We start from the raw sequence: 20,027 nt of genomic DNA, 5'->3' as shown, positions 1-20,027 counted from the left end.
CTTTCACCACAGAACTTTATCACAAAACATCAGCACTTCTCAAACCTTCCACCTCCGAGATAAACTGTGGCTCTCTGAGTACCACAAGATCTAAACCAGGACTAAGTGAGGTCTAAACCAGAACTAAACCAGGACTAAATGAGGTCTAAACCAGAATTAAACTAGGTCTACACCAGAACTAAACCAGAACTAAACCAGGACTAAATGAGGTCTAAACCAGAACTAAACCGGGACGAAACCAGGTCTAAACCAGGACTATATGAGGTCTAAACCAGAACTAAACCAGGACTAAATGAGGTCTAAACCAGAACTAAACCAGGACTAAACCAGGACTGAACCAGGACTAAACCAGGACTAAACTAGGTCTAAGCCAGGACTATATGGGTTCTAAACCAGGACTGAACCAGGACTGAACCAGGACTATATGAGGCCTTAACCAGGACTAAACCAGGACTAAACCAGGACTGAACCAGGACTATATGAGGCCTTAACCAGGACTAAACCAGGACTAAACCAGGACTAAACCAGGACTAGACCAGGTCTAAACCAGGACTAAACCAGGACTGAAACAGGACTGAACCAGGACTAAACCAGGACTATGCGAGGTCTTAGTTTAGACCTGGTTTAGTCCTGGTTAAGGCCTCATATAGTCCTGGTTCAGACCTGGTTTAGTTCTTGTAAAGTCGTGTTTCTTGTTTCCTTGAGTAAGATGCTAACAGGATTAGCATGTAGCGTGCTAATGCGTTGGCTAACTCTGTCCATAGAACAAACATGTCTGATTTTCATTCTGAGCGAGTATTGAGTTTGTTTATTGATTTGTGAGTAAATTGCGTCTGTATGAAGCTGGATTTTAGATTCTAGTCACTTCTCGGGCTCAGGTCCAGATCCAGATCAGACTGAACAAATATTTAGAGAATCTGCAGAAGTGAGACGACAAAAGGGCCGTCCATAAAATCACAGGTTTATGTGTGAACCAGGACTAGACCAGGACTAAACCAGGACTAGACCAGGACTAGACCAGGTCTAAACCAGGTCTAAACCAGGACTAGACCAGGTCTAAACCAGGTCTAAACCAGGACTGAAACAGGATTAAACCAAGACTAAACCAAGACTAAACCAAGACTAAACCAAGACTAAACCAAGACTAAACCAAGACTAAACCAGGTCTAGACCAGGTCTAGACCAGGTCTAGACCAGGTCTGAACCAGGACTGAACCAGGACTGAACCAGGACTGAACCAGGACTAAACCAGGTCTAAACCAGGTCTAAACCAGGACTGAACCAGGACTGAACCAGGACTGAACCAGGACTGAACCAGGACTGAACCAGGTCTAAACCAGGACTAAACCAGGACTGAACCAGGTCTAAACCAGGTCTAAACCAGGACTGAACCAGGACTGAACCAGGACTGAACCAGGACTGAACCAGGACTGAACCAGGACTGAACCAGGACTGAACCAGGACTGAACCAGGACTGAACCAGGACTGAACCAGGTCTAAACCAGGTCTAAACCAGGTCTAAACCAGGTCTAAACCAGGTCTAAACCAGGTCTAAACCAGGTCTAAACCAGGTCTAAACCAGGTCTAAACCAGGTCTAAACCAGGTCTAAACCAGGTCTAAACCAGGACTGAACCAGGACTGAACCAGGACTGAACCAGGACTGAACCAGGACTGAACCAGGTCTGAACCAGGTCTAAACCAGGTCTAAACCAGGTCTAAACCAGGTCTAAACCAGGTCTAAACCAGGTCTAAACCAGGTCTAAACCAGGTCTAAACCAGGTCTAAACCAGGTCTAAACCAGGTCTAAACCAGGTCTAAACCAGGTCTAAACCAGGACTAAACCAGGACTAAACCAGGTCTATCAGAGACATTTCTGAGGTGGGTTTAGATTAATATTTCAGCCACAGTTTTTGTCGAACGCGCTGAGGTGTCGGATCACATATTCTTTACCCACAATGCTCTGGGGCCCTCATTACGGTGAAGGACTTGAGTCTGTTATTTAAGAGGAAGTGAACCAAACAGGATATCGATCGCAGCCAATCAGAGCGCGGGGCGAACGAGACACAACAGCAAACAATGCGGGGAGAGAAAGTGACTCAATCCACAGGCAACAGCAGTGGATTTGAGACGGAGGATTACCTGCAGAAATGAGCGAGTAGAGCTGTCAGAAGTATCGGGAAACGGATACTAATCAATACTAAAACTAGTATCGGAACTAGATACTCATTTGAGCAGGTATCGATACTAAAAAAGTCCCATAAATAAAGTCAAAAGTGCGTGGTCCTAGCGCAGATACATCATAAAAACAGATCTTAAGGTCAAAATGAGGCCGCTGTTTTATCATTTGTGACCCGTGAAGTAAGGCCGGTGCGCCGTTAGCATGCTAGTAGTTGTCAGCTTTACTGTGATGGCGAAACTCTACTCTTATAAACTCATCACGGTGAGTAATTAGGATGGTCTGAATGCATAAGGTGAGTGAGGAATAACTCTGGACCGATACAAATCTCAAAAGATGCAATTTTTACGTCACATAATTTCCATACGAGAGATTTTTTTTTTTTTTGCGTTATCCTGCGTAAAAGCTTCTAATTCTGTAGTTTAGACCTCAACAAACACGTTCTGAAATGTCTGTGTGTGTCAGATGCCCTTCCTGTGTCTCCACGGGGTCTTATTCTGTGTAAAAGCTGCTAACCCTGTAGTTTAGATCCGTGTTTAGTTTGTCTGGGAGTGTTTTGCATGTATGTCTATGGCGGAATGTTCAGGAGTTACCGTGGTGACACAACGCACGCACGAGCAAAACGCTGCCAAATAAGTTTCATATGTCATAAATAAATAAATCCGGGCGTTCGTGGTCCTGTTTGGTTTAGTTTTGTTTGGTTTTCAACAAAAAGGCTAACGGCTAACGGCTAATGCTAGCTAGCTTGTGACTAATTTTATGTGCAAGATAATTGTTTAACCACACAAATCAGCTCATCTGTTGTAGTTCTTTCAGATTGTGTTAAAACAGCTCAGATTAAAGTCTAATTTGAGTAACAGAGAGAGTCCAGACAGAGCAGTGCTTCCAGTTAGCGTCACAAATCATTCAGCGCTAACGACATTCCCATCAAAACATCTTTTCGTTTTTGTCTTTACTCACCAAACCTCTTGCGCGTCCACCAGTGCGGCTCTTTAAACGTGGTGAATCTGACCTCCGGGTGCAGCCGGAGCCGGTCGTACAGATCCGTCGTGCCGCACTTCGGCTGTCCGATGATGTAAAAGTACGGCAGACATCGCAACCGGAAGATTTTCCCCTCTCTGGGCACCAAATGTTCCCGGAAAGAACCCCGGAGCTGCTGGAAAACTGTTCGGAAGCGGCGTGAATATCGTCCATAGAAGTTGTTTTGGTAAGGATCCGAGCTGAGGTTGCCGTGGTATTCCTCGTACCAGCACGGATTCTTGAGTCCGGGAAGGAACCGGCGAGGGACCACGGAAAATAACTGAAACAGAGACGACATTTTGGTCAATGAAATGTACTCAAGTAAGAGTAACGTTACTTCAAAATGATATTACTCGAGTTGAAGTATAAAGTTGTGGTCCAAGGTCAGGTCAGAGCAAAAAAATATTTGTGAAAAGTACTACTCAAGTATTTTCCGGGGTATGAGTCGCACTGGAGTATAAGTCTCAATGATGTTGTGATTTTAGATGGACGAGTTTATTATGTTTCCTCAAAATCAGACCTGGAGTTGTGTTTGTTTCATTCTCACATGTTTGAGTCACACAAACGCTCTGTTACACCTCGTGATGTCATCAAGTGAACAGAGACTTTTACCTTTAGTTCAGCAGAAGAACGACAAGAGACAGAGATGAAATGATACAAATGAAGAGAGAGAAGAGAGAGGAAAGAAAGCGTGATATGAGAGAGAGAGAAGAAAGAGAGAGGAAGAGCAAAAGAGAGAGGGAGAGTGAAAAAGAGACAGTGAGAGAGCAAAGAAAGAGTGATGAGAGAGAAAAAGAGAGAGATGAAAGAACAAGAGAGGGAGAGAGAGAGAGAGAGAGAGATGAAAGAAAGAGTAATGAGAGAGAGGGATAGAGAGAAAGAGAGAGAGAGAGAAAAAGAGAGGAAAGAAAGCGATGAGAGAGAGAAAGAGAAAAGGAGGAAGAGAGAGAAAGCGAGAGAGCGAGAGAAAGCGAGAGCGTCAGAGAGGGAGAGCTAGGAAAAGAGAAGGAGGTAAAGAGAGAAAGAGAGGGAGGAAAAGAGAGAAAGAGAGAGGAAAGGAGGGATAATTTTAGAAAGGGAGAGAGACAGAGGAGAAGAGAGAAGGGGGGTCATTAAAAAGAAAGAGAAGGAAGAAAGTAGCTATAAAAGAGAGGAGAAAAAGAGGGGGAGGACAGAAAGGACAGAAAGAGAAAATCCAGGTCTGAAATGATCCAGATGATTCTAGTGAAGGTGGAGTTTAAAAACACAGTGGAGCACTTCCTGTATCACCACATGATGACATCACAAGGTGGAACAGAGTGTTTTCTGTCTGAATCTGCAGAGTTTGTGCGTTAAACGTGTGAGAACGAAACAAAACACAACTCCGGGTCTGTGTGTGACGAGGAAATATTATGACACAGATCGGAAAACAGCGGAATATGGAAACTTTAATCTAATCTGGGAATGACTTTGGAAATGTCAAGTGGAGACACATTTATCTGAGGAATAATCAGGTTTATCGGCTCATTTGGTCTTTAATAAATGAAATTAAAGAGTGTAGCTTCTGGGGAGCCACATCTGAGCGAAACACAATGTAATCAGAGTCCAAACAGGTCGATACAGAGGCAGCGCATCCAGAGACGGTGTAGCGTAGCATCCCTATTGAGAGGCTAACTGGAGGCACCGCTCTGTCTGGGGCTCTGTTACTCAACCTAGACTTTAATCCGAGCTTTGTTTTAACCAGAAAAAAAATGACTTAGCTGGAAATACAACAGGCGAGCTCATTTGTGCCGTTAAACAAGTCTTTCTCAAATAACATTACAGCCACAAGCTAGCTAGCGTTAGCATTAGCATTAGCCAACAGTTTGTTTTTTTTCAGTTAGTCACTCTTCACCTTTTAGTCGGAAATCAAACTCCTAAACAGGACCGTGAACGCTCGCTGGCTGTGTTTGCTGACGTGTACGTTGTGTCGCCATGGTAACCGCTGAACATTCCGCTATAGACGTAAATGTAAAACCTCATGTCACTCTTGCCGTCGCCATCAAACCGCTATAAGGAAACTATATTTTTATAATTTAACTTCAAGTGTAAGTTTATTTGATCTTCACTGAGGGTTTAGTTCATAATGTGTTTGGGTTTTTTTTGTTGTTTTTTTCAACTTTCTTAACGTTTCTCTTGATAACGATTCTTCCGCTGGTCGGTTGAGTGTAACCAAAAGAATCTCCCCAGTGGAGCCCGTCAGGGGCCGCTCTGCTTCCACAACGACATTTTCCATTCATTTTCCCCATAGACTTTTCAAAAAAATCCAAAATGAAGAGTTCAAAGGCGTCAACTGTCGAGCTCCATTGACAGAGATCGCAGAAAATTATGTTTCACTTTTTTTTTCTTAAGCAGCACACAGCTTTGTCCTTGTTTGGTCCTGGTTTGGTCCTGGTTTGGTCCTGGTTTGGTCCTGGTTTGGTCTTGGTTTGGTCTTGGTTTGGTCCTGGTTTGGTCCTGGTTTGGTCTTGGTTTGGTCTTGGTTTGATCCTAGTTTGGTCCTGGGTTGGTCCTGGGTTGGTCTTTGTTTGGTCTTGGTTTGGTCCTGGTTGAGTTCTGAAGTACACTTTAGGTTTGGTCCAGTTCTAGCCCTGTTTAGTCTTTGGTTTGGTCTTGGTTTGGTCTTGGTTTGATCCTGGTTTGGTCCTTGTTTGGTCCTTGTTTGGTCCTGGTTTGGTCTTGGTTTGGTCCTGGTTTGGTCTTGGTTTGGTCTTGGTTTGGTCTTGGTTTGATCCTGGTTTGGTCCTTGTTTGGTCCTTGTTTGGTCCTGGTTTGGTCCTGGTTTGGTCCTGGTTTGGTCTTGGTTTGGTCCTGGTTTGGTCCTGGTTTGATCCTTGTTTGGTCTTGGTTTGGTCCTAGTCCAGTTCTAGGTCTGATTAGTCCTGGTCCAGCTCTAGCTCTGGTCTAGTCCAGGTTCAGTTCTGGTTTAGTCCCAGTTTTAGTCCTGTCATCATAAACACAACATCGACTTATTGTTCAAAACGTGACAGATTGAACAGTCGGGTTTTTTTTGGGGTCAATATTTATCAAGTTTGACCATCGTAGTCTTTACCGTCTCATCCTCCATTCGACTTTTTCTTTGTTTTAGTTCTTTGTTTTTTTCCGTTCTACGATTGGATTGGAGGTGTATTTGATGATGTATTTTAACGATATGGTTCACAGAAAAACTTTGACTGGGGCTGATCTTCCTTAAGGGTTTGGGGCGAAACGACCATCGACCGCATTGTGTTTTATTTATGAAGCTGCTCGACAAACTGCCTGAATATCTCCGCCGTTTGTTGAACTTTGACACAGGAACTTCGAATACATGATCTGATGATTGTCTACGTCGAAAAACTGACCACACGAGAACTGAAAAAAAGCTTTTGGTTGTTTCGCTTCCCTAAAATGGAAAACACTTCAAGGACATAATGTGGTGATAAACATTTATACTCACGCCTGCTTCTGTTTTTACTGTTTTAAATTGTCCCACGCGGTTATTTTTGTCTTTCTTTTTGTTTGTTTTGTTCTGTATTTCAAGAATCTGCTGCTCTCAACCGATAATGTTTGTGTCGAGGGCGGGATTTGAACCACCGACCTTCAGATCAGACGACAAACGCTCCAAATGTCAGCGGCATAAATAAGTTTGAATATCATCGTTTATTTTCTAGATTTTCTCGCACGTCAAATGTTGTTGTCATGATAAACCTAAAAAAAACAACATGTCCCACAGGTTTAGTATTAGAGACAGAACGATATATCGCACCGATATTTAGAGTACACATAACGGGTACGCATAACGAGTACGCATAAAGAGTACACAAAAAGAGTACACAAAAAGAGTACGCATAAAGAGTACGCATAAAGAGTACACATTAATAGTACACATAAATAGTACGCATAAAGAGTACGCATAAAGAGTACACATAGAGTACACATAAATAGTACGCATAAAGAGAACACATAAATAGTACACATAAAGAGTACGCATAAAGAGTACACATAAATAGTACACAAAAAGAGTACACATAAAGAGTATGCATAAAGAGTACACAAAGAGTACACATAAAGCTTTGTTTGAACTCTTGAATATGAAGAGCTGCACAAACGTTGTTCTCTTACAGCTTTAAAAAAAAATGCAGTGGGTTTTCAGTAAATTTATACGACAGAATCTGAGGAAAATAAGCAAAATTGGACCAACATATCGGCCCAAAAATATCAGCCCAAAAATATCGGTCCAACATATCGGCCAAACACGATGGGCCCAAAAATATTGATAAAAAAATAGCTCTGAGGTCTAAATGTTCTTCGTGAAGCTCTGAGGTGTAACTGTTCTTCGTGAAGCTCTGAGGTGTAACTGTTCTTCATGAAGCTCTGAGGTGTGACTGTTCTTCATGAAGAAGCTCTGAGGTGTAACTGTTCTTCGTGAAGCTCTGAGGTGTAACTGTTCTTCAAGAAGAAGCTCTGAGGTGTAACTGTTCTTCGTGAAGCTCTGAGGTGTAACTGTTCTTCGTGAAGCTCTGAGGTGTAACTGTTCTTCGTGAAGCTCTGAGGTGTAACTGTTCTTCAAGAAGAAGCTCTGAGGTGTAACTGTTCTTCAAGAAGAAGCTCTGAGGTGTAACTGTTCTTCTTGAAGCTCTGAGGTGTAATCTGAAGCAGCTCGATGGCGTCATTATCTCATCTCTGTCGGTTTCTGTCCCTGTGGTTTGAAGCTCACATAAATCAGATAAACATCCATTCAACCATCTTCATAACGACGTAAGTGACACGCAGACGACGTGAGGAGGAGGTCGTTGGAGTGAGATTACAGCGCGGAAAATCTGATGAGGTTTTGAGTGTGTGTGTGTTTTATCGAGAGCCGTCCCTGATGCGTTTTTACGTTTTTTTATCGAGGTCTTTAAAGCGGCAGAATTATATAATTTTGTGTTTTGTGTCATACCGTTCATCAAAAACGTTACGTGCCCAGTAAGAACATATGTTTTTCTGTGTTTTTCAGCAATAAAAACATCTAAAAATGAAAAAAAAAAAAAACACATGCTTATTTTTAGAGTCCTTTTTAGATAAAAGGTTACACAGTGGAGCTTTAAAGTTCTTCAAAGGTCATAATGTTGTTTAATCGTGGCAAACAGACCTGGAGTTGTGTTTTTATTTCATTCACACATGTTTAACACAAAAACCCTGCAAATTTAGGCATTTTGAGTTCTTCTTCTCAAACTGAAAACGCTCTGTTCCACCTTGTGATGTCATCATGTGGTGATACAGGAAGTGCTCCACTGTGTTTTTAAACTCCACACACCTTCATTTCTAGAATCATCTGGATCATTTCAGTAAATTTATATCACAGAATCTGAGGAAAATAATCAAAATTGGCCCGACATTGACCCAAAAATATCAGCCCAAAAATATTGGTCCAAAAAAAATACCATCCCAAAAATGTCGGCCCAACATATCAGCCAAAAATTACAGACGCAAAAATATCAGCCTAAAAATATCACTCTAAAAATATTATCCCAAAAATACCGTCCCAAAAAATAAGCCCGACAAAATGACAGACCCCAAAACATCGGCCCAAAAAATATTGGCCCAAAAATATCAAACCAACATCATATCGGCCCAAAAATACCACTAGAATCATTTAAGATAATATCAGCTCTGGAATTGCCAATTTTTACAGAACTATGGACCTGTTCACTTAAAAACTAGCACTTGATGACATCACAAGGTGGAACAGAGCATTTTGAGCTTTGGAGATGTAACAGACTAATAATAACAACTCCAGGTCTGTTTTTGAGGAGGAAACAACATTCAAACATGGATTAAAGCTCACGTAAGTACATTTTGTGTAATATAGGACCTTTAAGGATCCAAGGTTCTAGAAGATTCTTTGTGAAGGAGCAAAGATTATGAAACGGGACGAACCAAAACACATTTTTTTCATGACGTATTCTCCATACTCACATGTGGCTCGCTGTCCATGAGCTCTTTCAGCTTCGGTCTCCGTCTTTTGCTGCTAAAATCCACTTTGTCCTGTATCGACTTCACCACCAACTTCATCTGCTCATAATCCTTCAGCAAAGACGCGTTCCCCACGCTCACCAGCAGGGGTCCCGGGCTCCCCAACCCCCCGAACTGACAAGGCGAAGGCGTCAGCATCAACCCGCTCTTATCGCCGGTCAACACGTACGACGCCGTGATCAAAAACATGACCGCCAAACCGAACAAAAACCCGTATATCCGAATTTGCCGCGAGTTGTTGAGGTTGCTCCAGCGCTTCGGGACTTCCCTTCGGACTTCCAGAACGGCAAACAGGTTCATCAGGGTGCTGTCCACTTGCAGTAGCAGCGGTCTTTTGCGGTACTCGTCCGACGCCGGTCCCAGCAGGCGGTACTTGTAGTCTGCGTCGGCCATTTTGCGCCCATAAGCGGAGGTCGCGTTGTTGCTAGCATGAAGGTCCGAAGGGAGACTGCAGGAGGGCCGGTAGGTGGATCCCCGTGTGCTCGTGGTGCGGAGGAGGAGCCATTTCCGATGACGACGAATTCCTGAAAAAAAGAGACAACATTAGCAAGAACGCTCTGACTAATATCTGTAAGAGAAGTGATTAAATCTGCGGTTTGGGTAAAGCAGAAGCTGAAAAGTAAATTTCCACTGAGTCATAATAACAAACAGGCAAGATTATTAAAGACGAGGTATTTACTTCTGTGGGGTATTAAAGAGGAGGTATTTACTTCTGTGGGGTATTAAAGAGGAGGTATTTACTTCTGTGGGGTATTAAAGAGGAGGTATTTACTTCTGTGGGGTATTAAAGAGGAGGTATTTACTTCTACGGGGTATTAAAGAGGAGGTATTTACTTCTGTGGGGTATTAAAGAGGAGGTATTTACTTCTGTGGGGTATTAAAGAGGAGGTATTTACTTCTGTGGGGTATTAAACAGGAGGTATTTACTTCTGTGGGGTATTAAAGAGGAGGTATTTACTTCTGTGGGGTATTAAAGAGGAGGTATTTACTTCTACGGGTTATTAAAGAGGAGGTATTTACTTCTGTGGGGTATTAAAGAGGAGGTATTTACTTCTACGGGGTATTAAAGAGGAGGTATTTACTTCTGTGGGGTATTAAAGAGGAGGTATTTACTTCTGTGGGGTATTAAAGAGGAGGTATTTACTTCTGCGGGGTATTAAAGAGGAGGTATTTACTTCTACGTGGTATTAAAGAGGAGGTATTTACTTCTACGGGGTATTAAAGAGGAGGTATTTACTTCTGTGGGGTATTAAAGAGGAGGTACTACTACTGCACATCACATCAGGTTTGTGAAGTCGTAGTGCACAGTTTTGCATCATGTTTTTGTTTATTTATGGAGGATTGTCGTGTGGGAGCGTGGGCGATGTAGGCCTGTGGGCGGAGCCTCGTACAGACGTTAGAATAGGGCCCATGAGAGATCTCTAGATGACTCAGACATGCACAGATGACATTTAAACCCTTTTTAGACGTGTTTTTGATGAGAGAACAGCGTTAGAACACGGTGGAAAGCTAAAAAAAAAAGTTAATTTTTAAATAAGATAATAAATCCGGAGTTTGGATCAGATTCGCCAAGATTTGTATCGTATTTGATTTTATTGCGAATTTATTTCTGTCTCTTGCTGTGGCTGAAAAATAAGAGAGAATTTATGTTAAAAAGTCAGAAATACTTTGGGCTGCACCGCAATTTAATAAAAACAACAAAGAGCGAAAATAAAACGCCCATAAAAAACAGAATAAGTCGAAAGAGACTGAGGTGAGACAAGATGGAGGACGTGTCTTGCTCGAGGACACAACAACAGTATTTCTGAACTTTTGACGTCTTTTCTTTGCACTTTTCGGCTGCTGTTTTCTCTCTCTCCGTTTAACTTCGTGCGCTCAAACGACGCACAAAAAGTACAATTTTTTTTACAAATAAATAAAATTAAATTAAAAAAAGACAGCAGTGTTTTGACGCACTTGATAATTATATATAGAATCAAATATAGAACGATCATTTTCAAACTCCATCCCTCCATTTTCTCCGTCTTTTCCGGGGGCAGCAGTGGAATCCCAGACTTCCATCACCCCAGACACTTCCTCCAGGACAAACACACTATGTCTGTGCATTAAAACAGCTCCATCTTTAAATATTTTAGATGAAAACTTATTTTTTTGCGGCGGGTTTGAACAAAAGCTGAGTGGGACGTGTGTGTCGTGTTGTATTTGTGTCGCTCTGTTGTGTTTTTTGCGTGTTTTGTTTTATGAGGCGGCGTTTTTATTGCGTCTTTGTGCAGCTGCGGGTGTTTTAAATGTGTTTTATAAATACACTGCGACCGCGATCAGGCTCCGATAAAGAGCATCTGGCCGCGGCGTTCTTCCGTCCTCCGCTTTTCTGCCTCTAAAAAAACCACGTGTCACTCAAATCCGCTTCTGCTTTTCCAGACGACTCACCACATCCGGGCGAATCACGGGTCGGACTTCTGCAAAAGACCCACTTAAACTCTCACGACCTTTTCTGACACTCGCCGTTTCCTCATCAGAAAAGACGAGGACGACACTCGGCCCCAGATCAAGTGACTCAGACTTTCCCCCAGCAACGATTTAAGTATTTAAGAAAAGAACTAAAGAGCAGCTGGTTTAGTCCTGGTTTAGACCTGGTTTAGAACTGGTTTAGTCCTGGTTTAGTCCTGGTTTAGACCTGGTTTAGACCTGGTTTAGACCTGGTTTAGTCCTGGTTTAGACCTCGTTTAGTCCTGGTTTAGACCTGGTTTAGTCCTGGTTTAGTCCTGGTTTAGTCCTGGTTTAGTCCTGGTTTAGACCTGGTTTAGACCTGGTTTAGACCTGGTTTAGACCTGGTTTAGTCCTGGTTTAGACCTCGTTTAGTCCTGGTTTAGACCTGGTTTAGTCCTGGTTTAGTCCTGGTTTAGTCCTGGTTTAGAACTGGTTTAGTCCTGGTTTAGTCCTGGTTTAGTCCTGGTTTAGACCTGGTTTAGACCTGGTTTAGACCTGGTTTAGACCTGGTTTAGACCTGGTTTAGTCCTCGTTTAGACCTGGGTTAGTCCTGGTTTAGTCCTGGTTCATATTTATGGGAGGGCATCTGACACATTTCTATGTTAAACACAAAGTACAGAACTTTTTTCAGCCCAAAATCAGAAAAACAAACAAACAAAAAAGAAACAACAACAAAAGTCTTTTTTTCTTCAGTGTCACTTCTGAGAATCTCACATCTGTGACATCAGCAGCCTCATGGTCAGATTATGGTCCTGCTCCACCTGTTCCTCCTCCTCCTGCTCCACCTGCTCCTCCTGTTCCTCCTCCTTACCTTACCCTCTCTCCTCTCCTCTCCTCCCTCTCTCCTCCCTCCCTCTTCCTCTCCCCTCTCCTCCCTCTCTCCCCTCTCATCTCCCTCTCTCCTCCCTCTCTCTCCTCTCCTCCCTCCCTCTCTCCTCCCCCTCTCCTCCCCCTCTCCTCCCTCTCTCCTCCCTCCCTCTTCCTCTCCTCCCTCTCTCCTCCCTCTCTCCTCCCTCTCCCCTCTCCTCCCTCTCCCCCCTCCTCTCTCCTCCCTCTCTCCCCTCTCCTCCCTCTCTCCTCCCCCTCTCCTCTCCTCTCTCCTCCCTCTCTCCTCCCTCTTCCTCTCCTCTCTCCTCCTCTCTCCTCCTCCTCTCCCTCAGAGGATCTGATAAGACTCGAGGTCAAACAGAATTAAAGCGCCGCCTCTTCAGATAAAACTGGAAAAAACATCAGAAAAAGACACAGGTCTATTTAAACAGCGGCAGAGTGGTTAGCCTCTTCTTCTCCCATGTTCTAATGCTGCTGTGTGTCAGATGCCCTCCCTGTGTCTCCATGAGGTCTATGTCAGTGTAAAAGCTGCTGACGCTGCAGCTTCACCTCCACAAACATGAGATTGTTCACGTTTCACATTCATCAAACACCAACAGCACCAGGTTATTTGTGTTTACATTTAAGACACGATAAAAGAACACACACACGACACACACGCACGCACACACACACCACACGCACACACACACACACACGACACACACACGACACACACGACACACACACACACACGACACACACGACACACACACACCCCGACATACACACACCCCGACATACACACACACACACACCCCCACACGACACACACACACGACACACACACACGACACACACACACAGACGCACACACGACACACCCACACACACCCCCACACCGACATACACACACACACGACACACACACACAGACATACACACACACACGCACGCACACCCCCACATACACACACCCCGACACACACCGACATACACACACAGACATACACACACACCCCGACACTCCCCCACACACACACACACCCCCACACACACACGATCCCCACACACCCCTACACACACACACGCACACACACACACATTATGAGATAAGGTCAGGACAGAAGCTGAAACGTTCCACAGACCCCCCCCCCCCCTGCTTCAGAAATACTGTCAGACGTGTGTGTGTGTAAGAGTGTGTGTGTGTGTGTGTGTGTGCTGCTGTTTATCACAAATGATTCACGAGAAAACAGAGAGGAAAGAAAGAGTGATAAGAGAGAGAGAGGGGGGGAGGAAAGAAAGAGCGAGAGAGAGAGCGAGGAAAGACAGAGATGAGAGAAGGAGAGAGGGAGAGAAAGAGAGCGACAGAGGGAGAAAGACGGGAAGAGAGAAAGGGAGAGAAAGAGGGAGAAAGGAAGAAAGACAGAGAGGTAAAGAAAGAGCGATAAGAGAGAGAGGGGAGGAAAGAGAGAGAGAGAGAAAGAGAGAGAGAGGAAAGACAGAGATGAGAGAGGGAGAGAGAGGGAGAGAAAGAGGGCAACAGAGGGAGAAAGAGGGGAAGAGAAGAAGAGAGATGAGAGAGAGAAAGAGGGAGAGAGAGAGAAGAGCTCAGCCTAAATGTGCAGAGTTTGTGTTAAACATGTGAGAATGAAACAAAACACAACTCCAGGTCTGAGATGAGAAAACCACATGATACTGTGGTTTAAGTCCAGATGTGGGTAAACAGGTTGAGGTTAGTTAAAGCCACAGTATGTGACATTTCAGCCATAAAACAGGCTCAGATAAAAGCGTGTTTTTGTGTTTTTGTGTTTTGTGTTTTTGTGGTCTATTTCTTGCCGGACGCTGGAGACGACCGCAGACTTTTCTTTTTAATAAATGAACAGTCGTGACGTTTCAACTGTGAGAGACACCACCACAAACCTCCAGCGGCGCAGTGGGAGGTGGAGCGTGGTCTGAGGAGGAGGGTCAGTCTGATACTCGCGTCGCGTCGCCATTTTGGAACAAATGAAAAAAAAAAGCGCAGCTGTACATAGACTGTATATTTAAAATGGACAGAGCTAACCTGTTAGCCGCCGCGTTACAAACAGGAAGTGATCATGTGCGCACTTCCTGCTCCATCCACTCTGGCTCCAATTCACTTTCTATTGAAAAACCCTGTCCTCTCTCTGTCTCTGCTGCTTCAGACTCATTGTGGTTTTAAATGTTCGTATTAACCCTCTACATCAGTGGTCCCCAACCTTTTTATCACCGCGGACCGGCCAACGCTTGAAAATTTTACAGCGGACGGGGGGGGGTACAAACATCCACAGTGTCCTCGGTCGTGTACTTCCTTTGCGTAAAATTACGCAACTCGCGCGCATAATTTTACGCGCGGATCTTTATATCCAGTCTCGTGTTTTTACGCGGAGAAGTGATGGAACAGATTTCACTTTCCTGCAGCAGATTGGACATGGAGGCTCTAACTTCCTTTGTGGACATAATTTCTTGACTGGATTATATTCTCTGGACCTTTACGGAACGAATGAGACCAACTTTGTGTGAATATGTTGATGTTTGACAGAACCAGAGCCTCAAAGGTAAGTGAAGTCCAGATCCACATTTCTGACTTCTCTGTAAAAATGTCTCTCCTGTCAGCACTGTGGTGATTCGAGGTGTAAATGGTTTACATATTCAGAAAGATGAATGTCGTAGCTTTCATTTGATGTGTAGAGTGTTTGTGTGGGTGACGCAGAAATACACGTACATTGATGTAAAGTTGTAACATGTAACGCGGGCGGGTCGTCGGAACGATAAGTGGTTAAATTGTCGTCGCTCAAGTGACGGAAATGTAACCGAGAGAATCCGGTCATTTTTCAAAATAAAAGATTTTTCAAAATAAACGACTTGTTCAAACTCAGATAATAAATACAACAGAAATAATTAATTATTTCTTGGACGGCCCGCGGCCCGGTACCAATTGATCCACGGACCGGTACCGGTCCACGGCCCAGTGGTTGGGGACCACTGCTCTACATGATCCTGGGGTTTTTATGTAGTTCAGTCCTGGTTCAGTCCCGTTTTAGTCCAGGTTTAGTCCTGGTTCAGTCCTGTTTTAGTCCTGGTTCAGTCCTGGTTCAGTCCTGTTTTAGTCCTGGTTCAGTCCTGGTTCAGTCCTGGTTCAGTCCTGGTTCAGTCCTGGTTCAGTCCTGGTTCAGTCCTGGTTCAGTCCTGGTTCAGTCCTGTTTCTTTTCTTGTTTAAACTGAAGCTGGACCCTGAAGGAGACACGTGTAGATATTGGATGCAGCCCGTGTCTCCTCTGCTCTGATTAGCCTGTAGCGTTAGCCGTCCCATTGACTTGTTGATGAAGGGCACCGCGTCGATCGCTAACAGCCGCTAACAGTCGCTAACAGCTAACAGCTCCTGGACTGCAGATGAGTCGAGGAGTCGAGGAGCTTCAGGCTGAGACAAACAGGACGAGACTTTGGACTTTACAAACAACGACTCAACCTTTGCATCTCGTTAGAGCGAGAGACGAACACAACCCAGAGGCGGCCATTTTGGAAGTCCTAGTCCTGGTTTAGTCCTGGTCTAGTCCTGGTTTAGTCCTGGTTCAGTCCTGGTTCAGTCCTGGTTTAGTCCTGGATTAGACCTGGTTTAGACCTGGTTCAATCCTGGTTTAGTCCTGGTTTAGTCCTGCTTTAGTCCTGCTTTAGTCCTGCTTTAGTCCTGCTTTAGTCCTGCTTTAATCCTGGTTTAGTCCTGGTTCAGTCCTGGTTCAGTCCTGGTTCAGTCCTGGTTTAGTCCTGGTTCAGTCCTGGTTCAGTCCTGGTTCAGTCCTGGTTTAGTCCTGGATTAGACCTGGTTTAGACCTGGTTCAGTCCTGGTTCAGTCCTGGTTCAGTCCTGGTTCAGTCCTGGTTTAGTCCTGGTTTAGTCCTGGTTCAGTCCTGGTTCAGTCCTGGTTCAGTCCTGGTTTAGTCCTGGTTTAGTCCTGGATTAGACCTGGTTTAGACCTGGTTCAGTCCTGGTTCAGTCCTGGTTCAGTCCTGGTTTAGTCCTGGTTTAGTCCTGGTTCAGTCCTGGTTCAGTCCTGGTTCAGTCCTGGTTTAGTCCTGGTTTAGTCCTGGATTAGACCTGGTTTAGACCTGGTTCAGTCCTGGTTCAGTCCTGGTTCAGTCCTGGTTCAGTCCTGGTTCAGTCCTGGTTTAGTCCTGGTTTAGTCCTGGTTCAGTCCTGGTTCAGTCCTGGTTCAGTCCTGGTTTAGTCCTGGTTTAGTCCTGGATTAGACCTGGTTTAGACCTGGTTCAGTCCTGGTTCAGTCCTGGTTCAGTCCTGGTTCAGTCCTGGTTTAGTCCTGGTTTAGTCCTGGTTCAGTCCTGGTTCAGTCCTGGTTTAGTCCTGGTTTAGTCCTGGTTTAGTCCTGGATTAGACCTGGTTTAGACCTGGTTCAGTCCTGGTTCAGTCCTGGTTCAGTCCTGGTTCAGTCCTGGTTCAGTCCTGGTTTAGTCCTGGTTTAGTCCTGGTTCAGTCCTGGTTCAGTCCTGGTTCAGTCCTGGTTTAGTCCTGGTTTAGTCCTGGATTAGACCTGGTTTAGACCTGGTTCAATCCTGGTTTAGTCCTGGTTTAGTCCTGGTTCAGTCCTGGTTTAGTCCTGGTTCGGTCCTGGTTTGGTCCTGGTTCGGTCCTGGTTCAGTCCTGGTTCAGTCCTGGTTCAGTCCTGGTTCAGTCCTGGTTCAGTCCTGGTTTAGTCCTGGTTTGGTCCTGGTTTAGTCCTGGTTTAGTCCTGGTTCAGTCCTGGTTCAGTCCTGGTTTAGTCCTGGTTTAGTCCTGGTTCAGTCCTGGTTCAGTCCTGGTTTAGTCCTGGTTTAGTCCTGGTTTAGTCCTGGTTCAGTCCTGGTTCAGTCCTGGTTGGTCACTTCCTGTTTGTAGCGCTGTGGCTAACAGTTTAGCTAAGTCCATTTACATAAACAGTCTGTGGTTTCACCTTTTAAAAAATATTTAAAAAGTCCCAGACTGTAAATACTGACAGATTAAATTTATAAAAACAGATGATTTTGTCTGTCGTCTTCACATAATCTCATAAATAACTGTTTTTCATTTTGTAATAAAAAAAATAAAGTGAATTATGAATTAAATGTGTTTTGTTAAAGTCTGAGTTTCACAAACACAGTTATATATCGAGCTCATATATAACAGTCGCTGCGACTCCCACTGATCCTAATTATCCAAGTGCTGCGGGGTCAAAGGTCAGCAGGCACGGAGCAATTAGCACAGCCATTCCCCGGGATCCAAGATGGCCGCCAGTCCAGACGAGGAGTGAGCGACAGAACACAGCGCTCACGGGAAACGCTAATGACGCTAATAAAGCACTGCAGCCTGGACCAGAGACCTGGTTTAGACCTGGTGTAGTCCTGGTTTAGTCCTGGTTTAGTCCTGGTTTAGACCTGGTTTAGACCTGGTTTAGACCTGGTTTAGTCCTGGTTTAGTCCTGGTTTAGACCTGGTTTAGACCTGGTTTAGACCTGGTTTAGACCTGGTTTAATCCTGGTTTAGACCTGGTTTAGACCTGGTTTAGACCTGGTTTAGTCCTGGTTTAGTCCTGGTTTAGACCTGGTTTAGACCTGGTTTAGACCTGGTTTAGTCCTGGTTTAGACCTGGTTTAGACCTGGTTTAGTCCTGGTTTAGTCCTGGTTTAGTCCTGGTTTAGACCTGGTTTAGTCCTGGTTTGTTCCTCAGTACAAGTTCACGGGTAAAATCCTGTTATCGCTCAGAGAATCCACCAGGGGGAGCATGTTTTTACTCAGATGTTTGAGAGGCTGGATTTAGAGAAAAGAGACAAAGAGTTTAGAATGTTTATGTTCAGTGTATGATCCATGGACCAAACCAGGACTAAAGCAGGACTAAAGCAGGACTAAAGCAGGACTAAACCAGGACTAAACCAGGACTAGACCAGGACTAGACCAGGACTAGACCAGGACTAAACCAGGACTAAACCAGGACTAAAGCAGGACTAAATGAGGTTTAAACCAGTGTGACATTTATAAATCCTGTTTTCTCTTTTGCTCTGACTCCGGTGACACTTCCATGTATTTTTCCATGTATTTTTCCATGTTTTTTTCCATGTTTTTTTTCCATGTAAAAGAAGCGGCTGAGTCACATGACCTGCACCTGCGTTACCACGGAAACCACCCTCACATTTGAGCATGAATGAAGAGAACGGAGCTTTGACAAACACCCAGGGCCCAGTGTATCACATTTATCACATTTATCACATTTATCACACGTCTTCACTCAAACCTGTGAGTGTGCGGAGGCTGTGGGTTCGACTCCTGGCCTCAGTGTTTTGCCCAAAGGCACAACAACTTCAGAAATTCTACTTTTGGAGTCAAAATCTGATTGAAAATTCGTTCAGAAAGTTGATTCTGTGCAGCTCCTTTTGAGTCGAACAGTCGGGATGAGTCGGCTCTTTTCAAAGTCGGATTTTCCACTTCATTTTCTCTCTCTATCTTTCCTCTATCGCCTTTTCTCTCCCTCCTTCACCCTCTCTCTTCTCTCTCTCTGTCTCCCTCCTCTCTCTCCTCTCTATCTTTCCTCTACCTCTTCTCTCTCCCTCATTCATCCTCTCTCTCTCTCTTGTCTCTCTCTCTCTCTCTCCTCCTCTCTCCCTCTCTCTCTTCACACATTCTCCTTATCTTCTCTCTCTGTCTCTCTCTCTATCTTTCTTCTACTCCTTCTCTCTCCCTCATCTCTCCCTCTCTCTTCACACATTCTCCTTACTTTCTCTCTCTCTGTCTCTCTATCTCTTCTTCTACCCCTTCTCTCTCCCTCCACTCTCCCTCTCTCTCTTCACACATTCTCCTTATCTTCTCTCTCTCTGTCACTCTGGCCTCTTTCCTTCTTTTCTACCCCTCTCTCCCAGTTCTCTCTCTCTCTCTCTCTCTCTCCCTTCCCTTTCACTTTCTCTCCATCCCTCCTCTTACTCTGCTTGTCTATCCCTCTCTCCCTCTCTCTCTTCACTCTCCCCTCCTCTCTGTTTCTTCCTCTCTCTTCTCTGTCTCTCCTCTCTCTCTCCCCTTCTTTCCGTCCCTCCTCCTCCATCTCTCTCCTCCCATCTCTTTTCTTTTTCTATATCCCTATTTCCCTCCCTCTCTTCTCTCTCACTCTTCCCTCACCCCTCCATACCCCCTCTCTGTTTCTCTTTCTTCTTCCCCCTCTCTTCTCTTTCTCTCTCTTTCTTTCACATATTTACATATAAACCCAGTGTCCCTCTCTCTGTTTCTCCGTCTCTTCCTCTCTTTCTCATCTCTACCTTCTCTTATCACTCTCTCATGCCTCCTCTCTATTTCTCTGTCTTCTCTCTTCACCTTCTCTTCTGTCCCTCTCCCTCATCCCCCTCTCCTCTCTCTCTCTTTTCACATATTTACATACACAAATCAGTGTTTCTTTCACCCTTCTGTTTCCCTTCTTTCCATTCCTCCTCATCTCTCTTGCTCTCTATTTCTCTCTCCTCCATTTAACACAGTCCCTCTCTCTCCTTTTT

The 20,027-nt window shown here is 44.5% G+C and overlaps 2 protein-coding genes across 3 annotated transcripts in view; both read right to left on the bottom strand.

The window, feature by feature from the left end:
- Positions 1–20,027, bottom strand: part of LOC117387594 (NACHT, LRR and PYD domains-containing protein 1a allele 5-like) — a 769,741-nt gene that overhangs the window by 203,071 nt on the left and 546,643 nt on the right. The gene's annotated exons all lie outside the window — the stretch shown is intronic.
- The window catches only part of chst15 (carbohydrate (N-acetylgalactosamine 4-sulfate 6-O) sulfotransferase 15), a 62,948-nt gene that overhangs the window by 14,015 nt on the left and 28,906 nt on the right, over positions 1–20,027 (bottom strand). For both annotated transcript variants that reach the window (XM_033984354.2, XM_055229737.1), the window contains exons 2-3: positions 9,153–9,733; positions 3,138–3,477 (exon numbers count right to left, since the gene is read on the bottom strand). In XM_033984354.2, the coding sequence (XP_033840245.1) occupies positions 3,138–3,477; positions 9,153–9,602 (790 nt within the window). In that variant the 5' untranslated portion in view covers positions 9,603–9,733. The remainder of the gene's footprint in view (positions 1–3,137; positions 3,478–9,152; positions 9,734–20,027) is intronic.

The sequence above is a fragment of the Periophthalmus magnuspinnatus genome, chromosome 19, assembly GCF_009829125.3.
Source record: "Periophthalmus magnuspinnatus isolate fPerMag1 chromosome 19, fPerMag1.2.pri, whole genome shotgun sequence".
NCBI lineage: Eukaryota > Metazoa > Chordata > Actinopteri > Gobiiformes > Gobiidae > Periophthalmus > Periophthalmus magnuspinnatus.
The sequence above is the reverse complement of the archived record's forward strand: the minus strand, read 5'-3'. Positions and strand labels throughout refer to the sequence as shown.